The 15,150-nt window shown below is 47.4% G+C and overlaps 1 protein-coding gene across 5 annotated transcripts in view; it reads right to left on the bottom strand.

The window, feature by feature from the left end:
• LOC113573722 (sema domain, immunoglobulin domain (Ig), transmembrane domain (TM) and short cytoplasmic domain, (semaphorin) 4D) overlaps positions 1 to 15,150 on the bottom strand; it is a 36,103-nt gene extending 20,953 nt beyond the window's left edge. Inside the window, exons 1-2 of one of the 5 annotated variants that reach the window (XM_035526965.2) lie at positions 14,601 to 15,150; positions 3,108 to 3,217 (exon numbers count right to left, since the gene is read on the bottom strand). In XM_035526965.2, coding sequence (XP_035382858.1) covers positions 3,108 to 3,145 — 38 coding nt within the window. In that variant the 5' untranslated portion in view covers positions 3,146 to 3,217; positions 14,601 to 15,150. Of the gene's footprint in view, positions 1 to 3,107; positions 3,218 to 6,924; positions 7,201 to 14,141; positions 14,480 to 14,600 lie in introns of those variants that run through there. The other 4 variants (XM_081718885.1, XM_035526967.2, XM_081718884.1 and 1 more) reach the window with 4 other exon arrangements.

Genomic DNA, 15,150 nt, shown 5'->3' with positions numbered 1-15,150 from the left:
AGACACAGTAGAGTTCTTTTAAATACTTTGCACAAATTTGACTGCCTCTTTATTTATATAGCAATTTAATTCTGAGCTCTCTGCACATCGAGTAGCCACAGTATGATCCATCTTTAGCTACATTTGTAGTTACGACGGGACCAGCTCATACAGAAACACAGAGTTGATCGGGGGGGAGACATATGATCCTGAATCAGTCCTTTCGGATGTCTGGTAAATAAAGCCATGAACACAACACATGCAAGCTAGCCTCACTCAGACCCCTCCCCACGCCAATCCACGGGCTCAGTAGTCACTATTGTCTCCATTCTCCATCGCACAGGTTCTCACACACACACACACACTCGAGTCAGAGCATCAGGCTTGCCTTCTCATGTCAGGTGCCAGGCTCGCACTCGCACACAGCTATCAAAAACTCTGGCGGGGGCCACTGACAGGAGCTCGAAATTGATGAGCTGGAGGTCAAAGCTCGTGTTCCATCCTACAGTTGACGGAAACGCGCTGACATGACTTCACTCACCACAAACAAAACGTGTCATCAACGTCCGACACGACTCATTCTCGGATCCGCTCGTGGGCTGACTACTCCTCCCCCCTCCCCTCCCCATACGACAGGACCCAGGGACACGGAAAGAGGAAGTGCCCGTGTCATAGGTCATGCTTTTCATAACGGCCGAGACAACGATGCGATTGTGGGCGGGTTGACGGGCGCACAAACGAGTTTGATGAAGCAGACGGAGCTGCACTCTAGTGCGAGCGGTGGCTGCTGTCATTTCGGACTCGAGGGCACTTACGGAAGCGTCACGAGGACACTTCGAATTGGCGAGAAGGCCGCGTTTCCGTGCGCCAGGCCGTTGCAGCTGCACCTGCTGACGCAGGATTCGTTTTGACACGCACCACGGGGGATGCGCTCCGAGATGCTGTAGTCTCTTTCAGAGCACCAGAGGGGGTTTGTCTGAATCAAATATTTACTCAAGGCTTTTAGAGGACAGAAACATCTGATAAACCAGAAAGTGTAGAAAGAAAAGAGTTGAAAATAGAGAGAAGTGGCTCACTTAGGCAAAGAGAAGAATGAAGGGTCCGAGACCGCCCTAAAAGGGCACACCGCTAGGGTCCGAGACCGCCCTAAAAGGGCACACCCCTAGGGTCCGAGACCGCCCTAAAAGGGCACACCCCTAGGGTCCGAGACCGCCCTAAAAGGGCACACCCCTAGGGTCCGAGACCGCCCTAAAAGGGCACGCCCCTAGGGTCCGAGACCGCCCTAAAAGGGCATGCCTGGAGGGTTTGAGACCATCATGAAGAGGATTTTGCTCTGCTCCTCCCCCTCCTACAGCTGATCTCATATCAAAATGTGTTGGCGTGTAAAACATTTACTTGGCTCAGTGCTCCGTTATGCCAAAGGTTGCATCAAAAGATCCAAGTAAACCATTCCGACTAGTTTTGTTGTTTATGTCCAGGAATACAATCGCAGTCATAAATAAACAAAATAAACACTTGCAGCATTTTACGCTGTTCTTTCAACCACCGAGTATCTAAACACAGAGATCCAGATCTGCCCACCATACAAAGTCAGGAGAGAGAGGAGACAAGACATCAACACTATAGCTAGCATAGTCCCTAGAGAGAAAGAGAGAGGGGGGGGGGGAGAGAGAGAGAGAGAGAGAGAGAGAGGGGGGGGGGAGGGGAGAGAGAGAGAGAGAGAGAGAGAGAGAGAGAGAGAGAGAGAGAGAGAGAGAGAGAGAGAGAGAGAGAGAGAGGGAGGGGGAGAGATTATGAGATTAATGTAGGGAGAGCGTATGAAACCATGTTTGAGATGAAGACAATCCCGGAGTGGTGGGGAACCCTCTCTGCTCTTTGTGATCAGGGGCAGGTGGAGTACAGTGCGTGTGGGGCAAAGGCTCCATAAAAACATGAATGTTAAGTGGTCCGACGCAGAGGCGCGCTTTGTTCATGCTCCAATCTCCAGAACCACCTCCCTCCCTCATCCTTTTGGCAGGACATTTATCATTCTTCCACACCAACAATTGCACAACAACGCAGGCCAGCACTGGCAATACAATGGACAACTAAATTGGGGGCCTCGGTCCGCCACTTGCAATAGTTGCTAGGATACCTTTGATACTTTGGCGAGGTTGTCCAGAAACTCATCCCTTACTTGTGAGCTGGGAGCATGACGGGGGGGGGCGGCGCAGCGTTCATCGCTGACAGAGCAAGCCAGGGAAGCAGGAGAGGAAGAGAAAAGCAGGGCTGGATTAAAGTCTAATCTGCACACACAGGCTTGATTGGGGCAGAGCTGATCTAGCAACTGAGTTTAAGACACAAACATCTTGTATAAGATTAAGAACAGTCATGCATGCCTGTGTGTGTGTGTGTGTGTGTGTGTGTGTGTGTGTGTGTGTGTACCAAAGCTAGCCTTGTCAGGCAAACCCACAGCCATCTCCCAGAAACATGGCCAACATGAGCTGCTACCTCCATAAAGAAAAGGACTACAGATCATCCGAGATTCCAAGACCCGAAACGTTCCAATCCAAATTCCAAACATTCACACAGAGAATGAGCCATTAGAGGAGGCTCCCCATCTCTCACCATCAGCTGACAGGCAGAGATTCACTGTCTCTCCAGTGTCCTACATTCTGCCAATTGTCTCTGTGAAGATCTGGCCCCGCCCCCCATTTGAACGCAAGGCGAAAAAAGGGCATCAGCTCTCACTCGAGCAGCTCTGTCAAGCCCTGGAATAACGGAGCAGCCGACCAGCTTTGAAGAGGCCAGGCTGGCCCAGCACTGACCCTCAGATTGGGTCTGGAACTGTTCTTGGATCAGTGGGGCAGGCCTGTTTCCAACAGCGATCAGCAAACACAGCTCAGCCAGCATGGCATGCTAATCAAGCTTCTTGCGAATGACATGTGCATTGCGGGGTCCTGACAGAGGGGGCCTTTATGCGCTTGGGCTCCGCTGCACTTTTAGGCGGCCGCAACATTCGCCCGAGCGCAGGGAAAGGCGTCAAGCTGGCCACAGCGCCATGCGCTGAGCTCACGCAGGAGAACACAGACGAGATTCTTTATTAGAAAACGCAGCTGGACATCGGGAGACGGACAAAAACAACTTACTTGTACGTCATGACGTCTGGAGGCGAGTAGTGATTCATTAAAGAAACGATCACCTGGGATCCAGGTCTTAGACGGCAGCGGAGGATGCAGGAAGCTTCACCAGTGCTGATCTGGGGAAGGAAAACAGCCTTCAGATGAGAAAGACACACACACACACACACAGTAAAACAGAACTATACGCTTGGTGCGGAAACGCATGCAGCAGAGAAGAGTATCTGTACACACACGTGCACGCACAGAGGAAACTTTGTTTAAAAACAACCAACCACCACCGCAGAAAGTTCCATACACGGCAAACACAACACTCACACCTACAGCCTGAGGTTGTGCGTAACGTTTCTGCTAGGGACGCTGAAGACACGGGCCTTTCTCTCCGTCGCGAGCCATGGCGCGGGGTCACACGGGAACACAAAGGAGCTTGGGAGCAGCGCAGACACGCACGCACACACACACACACACACACACACACACACACACACACACACACACACACACACACACACAGCCTGCTTCTCACACTCCATCAGCCTGGCTAAGGAGACACAGGGGGGAGGCACTGCAAGCTTTGGGGGGTGTTCTGTTGTCATGACAACCGCAGAGCCCAGCAGAAAAAAAAAAGAGAGTGTTGAGGAATCCTGGCAGTGCAGACCAAGAGAGACAATATTATGGGCTGTATTCTCCTCCTTTTCTGGTTGGTACGGGGGTGGCATTTGGGTTCCTACTGCTGGCTACAATTTCTTCTTCTTATCATAACCACTGCCAAAACGTCTCCCACCAAATGCCGATACACAGGGAATCTCTATAAGCTGGTCTCCAGGCAGTGAGACCAGCCTGCCGGTCTGGCTCCTGTTCATTTTACTTACAGCGTTTTAGTGCGTGCCAGAGCATCAGCAGAAACTGCCGTTAGCCTCCATCTTATCTCTGCATTACAGATTAAAATAGCAATGTGTTAGTAGCTTAACAGATGATACTGCATGTCAACACATTCATGACAAGTTCATGAGAGACAGAGATCCTCAGTGAATCAGGACTAGAAGAGAACAGAGAACACACCCCATGTGGCAGTAGTGGAGATTGGTCCTCACGAGCCACGTGTGCGGCTGTTTGGCCTCCCGGCTTAACGCAGGCATCAATGACCCTGCAGCCTGCTGAGAACCTTAACCCTGATCTCACACACAGCCCAGTAATCCCTGCCTACTGCTCCCTGTCTGTGACCACTACACAGTTCAGCCTTCCAGACCACATCACGGTTCTGCTAGGTCAAACTGGGACAAAGGACACACAGGCCGCCGCGTAATACTGGGTCCTGTGCTGTCTGGTGATGTAGGACCTGTCAGAAGGGCCTAGGGAGAGACGTTAGCTTCTGACTGTATTCCAGACTGCTTTCAAGGCTCTGACTCCAAGGCCGAGACTGTGGTCCCTCGGGGGCCGCTGTCAGACTGCAGCTCATTAGCGTTTAAACATCTGCTCCAGCCTGAGCACACACCCGAACACACCCAAAACTGAAATCCCTGTCTGAAATGACTACCCTTTCTAAACAGTTTTTATGACCCTCAGTAGAGAGGAAGCCAAGTTCGTCTCTGCAAATCCAGCAATGCAACCTGTCTTGACCTGCAGCCGTGCCCAGCCTGAAACCACGCCCACCGAAGGAAGCAATGAAACCACGCCCACTGAATGAGCTTGAAGCTTTTCGTTCTGAAACTAAAGGGCAACATCCAAACAAGGACCTGCCTCAGCTTCTAGTGGGGGAGACACCAACCCTAAAGATGGAAATGAATTTTTGCACACAGCAAGTACTACACTGTGGCTTATTTGAATATTAAAGAATTGGCCTCAGCGGCGTAACGCGGCGTGTAGGGGGACGCAGATCTGGACACGGTGAGGAAACTGGCCCTTGCAGGAGCTGACTTCCTCTAGATTTAACATGATGCGAGTCTACTTTTTTTTAATATCAGAGTTTTTAAACTTGGAGCATATAGTCTTAACTGTTCCTAGAACAGTTTCTAAGCCTGACCTGTGTTCCATATCCTCTCAACAGCGTTAACGTGCAGCGGCACTACGTTTGGGTCCCTCCAGCAGCACAGGCTCTCCTGTTTCTGCACATCCCTCTAATTATTCACGACTGTGCTACTTCGTCATAGTTTAACGTTTTGACGACCGGTGCGCTCCATCTCGTATCCTCTCCCCAGTGGCAGACATGTCCCTCACAGCACGAGCTCTGCACTACTTAAACAACGCTTCAAACACATTTAGGCAAACATTTCCCCTTCCATGTTTGCCCAAACTGTTTATAGATCCCGGGAGCCCAGTAAAAACATTCTCCATGATGCACCAAGGTAATAAAAACGGGGCCAAACCCAACTTCCGAAACTGGCTCTCAAATGTTTGAGTTCCACACTCAGGAGAAGGCTGAAGTGGAAAATGATAAAATATGCAGATTTCTTTCCATGGGTTCCCACTGTGGGGCTGTTGGCTTTCTTGATGAAGACCCTTTACAGTTGATACTGCAGAAAAACTTTCCAATGTGGGTAATGCATTCCTGAGACACAGCAGTTCAGACCAGATTAACTTTAATACAAGCATTTATCCCAGTCTTTAATACATACATAAACCATACACCCACACACACACACACACATACACCCCCCCATACACAGACACCACCCCCCCCCCCACACACACACACACACTTGTTTTTGCAGCCATAAGTGTTGTGAATGTATCTCTTCTGGTTTTTGTTTTTTTACCATTACCCTTTAAAATTCTAAGGGTTATGAATGCATTACCCTAGAAGACAGGAGGCAGTAAAGAAAAACCAGATTTGTTTTTTAATGAATCAATTTTGGCCCCTTGTCTGAACTGGCACATACTATAGAGGGATTTACATCTTTAAGAATCACACACAGTTTGTGAAAAGTAATACCTGACATTCCAATGCAAGACAGCATGGAGGGCTTAAAAAAAAGAAACCAACCACACCCACACAAAGCATGCAAACCTGTGCACACACACACACACACACACACACACACATACATACACACACACACACACACACACACACACACACACATACACACACATACACACACATACACACACATACACACACATACACACACATACACACACATACACACACATACACACACATACACACACATACACACACACACACACACACACACACACACACACACACTCACCCAGACAGGGGAAACCGTGGCTGACAGGCATGTGTCTGGAGCTTTCAAGTTGCCCGACAGCACTGGAAAACGCCTACTGATGCTCTCTGATCTCCGCGAGCCAAGCGCAGCCTTCTCTAGAGCAACACGCGCGCCGCTCCGGGTCTGACTGTCGCAGCCCACGCTAATTACACTCACACGTGCAGCCACTGGTATGGCTTACTACGTGGCTGGTGTCGCCGTGGGGACAGACTGACAGGAGTCAGGACGACGTAAGTGAACTCCTTTTCCCAGCTCCTCCTCTGAGAATTACAGGCGGCAGGAGTGCTAACAGCGATGTGCAAAACCACGGTGACGGGGGGCTTCTCATCACCTATAGACCAGCGCAACGCCACACAGCTCCTCATTCATTTAGCCCAAACGTTTCTGCATTACTGCATTAAAAGCAACGTTAGCAATATTCATGAAGCACAACGCGCGATTCTTACTCACCCAACAACAGCAAGAAAGTCTAAATGCTTGATGACAAACACAAAAAAGGAGGAAGGCATTTTGCCTTTAAAAACAAACAAACCAAAAAATCCAGAAAATCAAAGAGCTCACCAACTCCCTCAGAGCGGCAGCGTTCTCACCTGCGTCCGTGACGTCCCTGCGTCCAGAATCTCGGCAGCTCCAGTGCGAGACACGAGCTGCACACGAGCACTAGTCGCCCAGCAGCTCCCAGCGACAGTGGGTGTGGGGGGAGATGCTCTTCCTGCCCCCCCCCCGGGGTCAGGAGGCTACGGGAGCAGACTGAGGACCAGACCTCAGGAGGAGAGAGCGCTGAGTGCGCCAGCGCAGCAACGATGAAAGACGCGGAGCACCTTCACCTCTCGCTTTCAGTCTCTCCCTCGGTGTGTGTTCCTTTACTCTCAATTTCTAACCTCTCGTCTCTTTGCCTCACAGCTAAGCTGCAATTAAATATTTATGGATTAAAAAAAAAAACAAAAAAAAAACGACCACGTCAGGGGGGAGGAAGGAAACAGACGGTTGCATCTCTCTCTCTCTCTCTCACTCATACCCACCCCCACCCAGCCTTGAGGGGGCTCATTGGAGAGCATTCCTGCCACTGTCAGCTTCAAACAATAGCAGCAAGATCAGCTGGCACGTGTGTGTGTGTGTGTGTGTGTTAGAGTGTTAGCTGTGATTTGACATAAATGAAAATCTATATAACCATTTTAAAAATGTAACAAAATTATTCAGAAGTGCTGAGAATTTCTCTCATTTTTATGTGAGGAAATTCAAACCAGACAATAAAATTCGACGACACATTTTCATTTACTTTAGAACGCGTCGGCTTCAAAATGCGCAATAAACAGCCCATTTCCCGCTGGCCTCTCCACCTGACTTGCCCATCTCACACACACACACACCCCCCCAACACGCTGACCTTCCTCGCATCACCCGCTACAGCGGTCGCTTGTATCCCCCTCCGTGAGTGTGTGTGTGTGCCGTGGGATCCACGGCTGCGTGTACGGGCTCTGCTCTCCCGGCACTGAGAGCATGCCTCCTCTTACACATACTAACTGTAGCCACAAGGGAAAACCAACCATCTGGAAGAATGCTGATCTGGGATCAGTTCTCCCATGCTTGTGTAATTCCACACATTCTGATTGTCAGGTCTTTACTCTGACCCTGTTTGCGTTGCACAACTACTAACGAGGAGAGCAGTCCTGATGCATTTTTCCTGTTTTCATCCCCATGCAAAGAGACTATTAATTTTTTCACCAAATAGCCATTACAACAGCGTAAATGTGCACACACACACACACACACACACACACACACACACACACAGAGAAACGTCACATGCAAACCCACCACAGGGCTTGCTCTCACACACACCCACACAGCACACCTACGAGAATGAGAGCGAGCGAGCACAAAGCATGCTATCAAGTATCAAGGTATCAGCTCACGCAACACACCTCACTGTGTTTGGTGAAGTCATCATGTTTCGTTGGGGCCCCCTGCCAGCACCTCAGTGAAACCTTCGGTGTGGTTCACACGTATCCCATCAGCCCCTTATGCCTTTACTAAACACAATTTTTTCTGCACCACCACACCTGCAGCTTCTGGTTAAATCAATAGCCCTTCCTCCGGCCTCAGCAGGGAGCGCCCTTCTGGGGTTTACGTACAGGATGGGTGGGTGGGGGCTTGAATTGCACCAGGGCAAAGGGGCAATTGTGCAGAAGAATTTCCCCCTCCTCTCATGGAACTTATAAAAAGAAAACAGGAAGAGAGAAAAATCAATCTCACTGCAGTGGATGTAACGAGATGTTTGCATATTTAATAAAAGCAAATGCCTGAAACTTTGGGGATCAGCATATTTCCACATGGAGATAAACATCCATCTTCCCAGAAACGATGAACACACAAATCATGATTTGGTTCACACCAGTTTGAACATCATGGTTCAGTACGAGTTCTGTACAAATGAAGCACCAAAAACCCCCAAATACAGAAAGCTAGGAGCTTTTCCCTAGAGTATGGAGAGTAGCGCAAGTTACTGTGGTACAGTCCCCCCTGTGGTCGTTGGTACAGTCTGTAGTGTAGTAAGCAATAATATGTAAACAATGAACATACACTCTTGCATAGTTGATATTTTTGTATAGGGCTGATAAGATTTTTTTTAAAGGCAACAGATCACAACAGCTAGAAAACTGAAAAGCATCTTGTTTTTAAGCACAAAATAAACAAAAATGCAATGTAAAAAATGTAATTTGTTCCACGCAATTTATATTCCAACATTTAAAGCTTAAGCCCAGACAGATGACATGTAAATGCCAGTTGCTTCGGTAATGTTTTCTACTTTTGCACCTAGATGCAGAAACATGGATAAGTAGTCAGAATCCCAATATAACATCTGCCTGCGACCTGAAAATGGAAGTTGCTCTGGATAAGAGCATGATGCCCGTGAATGCGTCTCAGTACGCTGACGCGTTGCCGCACGCACACACACACACACACACACACACACACACACACACACACCTCGGACACACCGTCCTTATCCACCACTCAGTTCACTGGGAACCTGAAATGAATAGCTGAAATAGCTGAAATGAAACAAGCAAGCAGGTCTTTTTTGCTCCTGTGCGTCATCTGCATTCGCCATATTGTGAAGATTCGGGATGAATACATGTACCGTTAACACCTCAAATCACCATGCGAACAAACGACTGGTCACTTGTTATGATTTGGGCTTATTAGTGAAAACAGACAGATCACCTCCTTGTGTCTTACTGGACTAATAATCAACCTACATCCTCCAAACAGAATGCAATCAGACATCTCAGAACATTCTGATATCAGGGAATGCTTTGGATCCCTGGCGCCAGAAAGCTCAGGGACACCAACCTCGGTTTCCTTACAATTAATGCGTTAAGTAGATGTTATTCACATTTGGTTCTAATTAGACATTCAAGCCTGGGGACATGGAGTGAGACAGGGTGTGTAGGTTTGGGGGAGGGGGTGTCTGAATATATTTATTCATGTCAATGTTTTGTGTATCTTTCCAGTGCCATCGGGTGATGTTTCCTGTGATTCTGCGACCTGGAAGGACCTCAGGCATCCTCAGGTACAGATCCAGCAGCTTTCCCCATGACATGTGCACACCAAATAACATGGAACATCGGGCGCATAATTAGTCACTTGGGTAGTGTCATCAGAATATATAGTTAGGATGAGCAGTTTCTCTGGAGAAGTATACAAGCACCATTTTACAAGAAACATTACTGGTTTCTGTAGGTAAACATGTATTTGACCGATTGCATTTGATGTTCATCTTTAGCCATTACTGAAAGCAGATTTTAATTAACATTACTGTAAAGAAACATTGCATTGCCCCATTTACTGTCAAACTGACGCCAGTGGAGAAGCAGGTGATACAGATCTACCCCGTATCCTTAAAAATCCTTCAAGAGCAGCACTGCGACTTACACATGTTCAGTTTTTTCACTGCTGGGGTGGAGCCATCACGCAAGCCCCTGCACCAAGGGTTGCTCCTACAGCACAGAACACACCTCATCCGCCTACAAATCCCACAGATCTGCTTGTGATGATAACCACCCACATGACTAGTCACGTGACCACTAGTGCAGCTTACGTTACAGGTGATTCAAAGCTAATGGTAAAAACACGGAGATCAGATGAGAAATCGCGACACGAGAAATCAATGAATTCTCTTTTTGCGAGGGCGGTCACTGCACAATGAACCTTTTCAGTCAATTTTAATCAAAATCACATTGGACTTCCTTTCCTACAGGCTAAAACAGATTACCACTGGAATGAGACAATTTTGGGAGTCTGGTTTAAACAACATTACATCTCTAATGAGATGAGATCCTGCGAGATGCCACAGTGCTTTGGGATCATTGTGGGATCATTTCCCATAAGTGTTTCTAATAGCGGAGTATGTGATATTTACTTCTTTAACATACCAAGTACTCCCAAACACAAACTGCCATGGTAGCAACTGACAACATGCTAACAACTTAAAAGGTTAACACAAATTAACACTTAGAATCGACAGTAAACAAACGCACAGTTTAATTTTCCTGATAAACCCATTCTTCAACACTACCAAGCTGATGCTGACCATTCGGAGGATGCGCGGGGGGGAGGGGGGGGGGACTCATGGACACACAGGTGAACGGGAAGGAGAGAGAGGACACACAAAAAAACGACACAGGCAACAACAAAAAAAAGATTAAGAGAGAGAAAGAAAAGCTTGTGTCTGCACAAGTGCCTTCAGCGGAGAGGTCACTGAGAAACTCTGATCCCTGAGGTCATTTGTCTAAGATAACAGTCTGAAGAGTCTCACGTGACAACCAGCCGATCAGGTATTAACCAAACATTCCATCACGCAAACCTATTGCATCTGAAGGTCAGAAAGACATTTGTATAAAGACTTTAAAATGTACTTAGAATAACTCGTCCTATCAATAGCAACCACTTGAATTTGACTGAGTTCATGTTCAAGTTTATGGGTGTTGGCACAAGACAAACACTCGGTTCTGCTACTAGCAGGGCCACAGTCGAGCATGTTGGAGCACTTTTCCTCTGACCCCATCCCACCAATCCCAGTCACAAAGGGTGTGCCGAGGCAAAGGTAACAAGGCACCGGTAACCAGGCTGGTGCTTTCCAGAGCTGTAAAAAAATGAGCGCAGGCACCTGGCTCCTCCGCCTCACCCAGTGATCTCTGCGCAGAGGCTGAAAGACGCTGGCAGAGCGAGACAATGCAGGTCTGTTCTGCCTGCGGAGAGAGAGATACCCAGCCTGTGCCTTGTCCACTCCCACAAACAAAGCAAGGAAAAGCAGAGGGCAAGGGCCAAGTTCAGCAGATCACGGCCGTCACGCTAAACGAACGCTGGCACTGAGAAAGGGCTCGTTCAGGGCACCACTGTGGCCTGGAGACAGGGTAATGCTGTTCTAGTCCCCACGCTAGAAGGTACCACAAGGACCAGTGGAACCATGTGGTGATGTCAGATTGGTCACATCGGCTCCCAGTACTTGTCTGTCAGCAGAAGAGCCCATGTAACTCAATCACCAAGAAGGGCAAATGAGGTTATTTTGGTCAGTCACAGTAAACTGCAGACGTCTGCTTTTATACATAACTTAGATAAAGATTTAAATCATTTACCAATTCAGATTAATACACTTATTAGGAATAACAGATCAATTGGAGACCATGCCAAATCATCTGAATTAATGGGATTCAGCACATTTGAATGTTCAAAGATTCGAGACGAGCCACGTTTATGCCTGTACCAGTGGGTTACGGTAAAGGCCTGGCCATCTGTGCACAACGCAGGCCAGGAACTAAAATGTACTGCTCTGCAGGGCCAACTTCCGCAGCTAGCTTCGATGGAGACTTTGAGATTTGATGATAATAGGCTACTACTGTTATGAACCAACATTACTGATTAAAGAATCCTACTGAATAAACATGTGTGAACTGGCAAATTAGAAAATTATCCAATAATATTATCCATCATGAAGGAAGACCAGTCACGCACAGGTGGGTTTATGGCTACAGGCAGTACTTCAAGGCTAAATGTTTGACTGGCAGGACACAGGCCAAGAATAAACACCACTGAGTTACTATTTAAGTCTTTTTCACTCCTTTTTAGGTTTTGTCCAGGAATTACACCTGTGTTAGCATTTTCTCAGAAGAACATCAACAGAAATCTATCTAGGCCTTTCTTAACTAGTGCAGATAAAGCAACTTCTCTTGCCAAGTTAACGCAATAGCTGCCAAGGACACATTCTAAAGTCTAAAACAGATCAGTTAGCTTAGAGCTAAATGCATTTGATCGGAAAGGCTGAGATGTACTACAGTAAATATCACCATCAATGCTTCCAATCTATTAAATTCAGATTATTCCAGCATAAAGTCTACTTTCTGTACAGTGGCTGTCACAGGTTCTAGACACATCATATCAGATGGGTTGAGAGGTCAAGGCCGTATTAATCGATTGGCTGCCAGTGATGTTTGCCTTACAGGATTACAGCGTGCCTGTATGACCCACTGACAGGAGGATCTGTCTGAGATGATTCCACCATATTAAAGTGTCTTCATCAGGTTTGTGTGTGTGAAATAGCAGCTATCTGACTGTAACGTGTCCTTGAGTTTGAGAAAGGCACTAAATAAAATGTAACATAAGAAGAAGAAGAATACTAATGATAATACAGAACACAAAGAACAGTGAGAGATATTCCATCTACATCAACCCAGTGGATGGGAACACACACACACACACACACAGAGAGCACTGCTCCATTAAAATACATTTCCTCAGGGGAAACAGAGAAACCAACTCATTAAGAAAAGATGAGTGTGATGGCATTTGCTCTAATTAACTACTGGGTACCCAGTGTAGTTGGAAAAAAGAATAGGGTCATGAATAAGAATTAAATCACTCAGTGACTAAGGCAACAGGGAATAGGACATTTATATAGAAACATCTCAGTTTTTGCCGCACTCCCTGAGGACATCCAATCAAGTGGTGAGGAAACCTCCCCGAGGAGACATGGGGTACAAGTCATCTCCAGCTGTCACCATACAGTGAACTACTGTGGGTGAAGGTAAATGGTATTTTGAAAACAGCTGGAAAATGTGCATAAATTATTATAAAAAAAAAAAAAAAAAAAAGCCTCTGCCGAAAATTTGACAGGGCTCTTCTGTAAACATGTCTAATATGTCCACATCATTCAAACACCAGCCAAGCTTTTAGCTCTACAAAGCAAGACTTGTAGAGCTCCAACTGAAACCAGAGCACAGACAAAGCCTCAGCATTCCCGGGTACACGGGTAGCGTTTACCCCACAGCCCCGGGTCAGGTTTCAAACATTTGGAGGTAAGGATCCAAGGTGCACACATGCACCGACATCTGACTTACGCGCAGCAGTTACTCTCGGGGTAAGATTCCGCCGTAGCTTTACGCTTCTGAATTAGGCTGCACTCACGTTTGGAAGCGCTGAAAACGAGTATCGGTGACCGGCGGGCTAGAGAGAGATCCATCTTGAAGATCAAGGCGATCTTAGGAGACAGACTAACCACAAAGTGAAATCCCCCCCTCATTCAGCGGCCCGGGGACAGAACTGCATGCTCGGAACAAACCTGCTTGTCTCAAACACTCTTTTGTTGCTCAGATGGGAAACGCTAATGTATGCCTTCTTTACACAGCAACCGTCCACCGGCCCTTGAAGGCCAGACTTCCATTTAAATGTTTATAGCTGCCGAGCTGAACAACAGATTTCAACCCAAACTGAATGAAGGACAGGCGGAAACATTCAAACTACTCACTTCTTGCAAGTCAATTAGCTGGCCATCAAGTCAAACCTCCGGCTCTTTTATTCGCCGATATGTATGAAACGGGTCCGGCCAGCAGGCTTTGTCGTATTTCGAGAAAAAGAGAAAATACTTTGGGAATAAACACCGCCAACGAGCGAATACTGGCCCGGCACTACAGCAGCGAAAATAAAGAGACGTTCAGCGCACCGTGACCGGCTACTGTGTGTCACGAAGCTTTTGATGAGAAAACAGCAAGAAAACGCGAGGAAAGCCCACGGGAGAGCTCGCGCAGTGGGAGCGTTTCCACGCAACAAGTGCAGGAACACGAGCTCAAAGTCCAAAGCGTGACCGCAGAACAACTCTGCATCGCCCATTGCGACGAAGCAAACAGTGAGCTCAAGTTTAGCCACTCATACAAGAACCCCGCGAAGAGGGGAATTAGAAATATGCCTCCGCACAAATTGCACTTACCTGGCGACTTAAAACAAAACCCGTTTCGCTGTTTCTCGGGCGAGTTAAAAGAATCCCGAGTAGCTGGAGTGGCGTGAGAAGTTGCTCTGTCCCAGCATGGCGGAGATCTGGTTCTCCGCAGACAGACGGAGGGGGGAGGGACTGAGCGCCACTACAATGAGCCCGAAGCCCGGGGCCAACAGGTACATGGACGCGCTCGGGGCCCGGATCAGTACAAGTGTGCGCTCTGATTTTGTTTATGTTTCGAAAAAAAAAATTGTTTTAAAGTTATGAAATCGTCAGCACGACTGAGCGGACTGGCCGAGTCAGGAGGAGATGAGGGGAAATCGGCTCGGCAGGTTGTACCGCATAATTGCAGATCGGTTGTTGTAAGTGGAGCCATCATGCAGAACTAGACTGAAAAAAAAATGTCGGGAAAGTATCTTGATTCGATGATCTTTCAGAAAAATTAATTTAATGCGTAATGTATATGTGTGCATTATTTCAGTGAGTACAAAAATCCCATAAAAACCTGATAAACTTTAACGATATTAACTGAATCGATATTATT

Source organism: Electrophorus electricus, chromosome 8 (assembly GCF_041902795.1).
Source record: "Electrophorus electricus isolate QZ-2024a chromosome 8, ASM4190279v1, whole genome shotgun sequence".
Taxonomy (NCBI): Eukaryota; Metazoa; Chordata; class Actinopteri; order Gymnotiformes; family Gymnotidae; genus Electrophorus; species Electrophorus electricus.
This window is presented reverse-complemented; position numbering and strand designations above follow the sequence as displayed.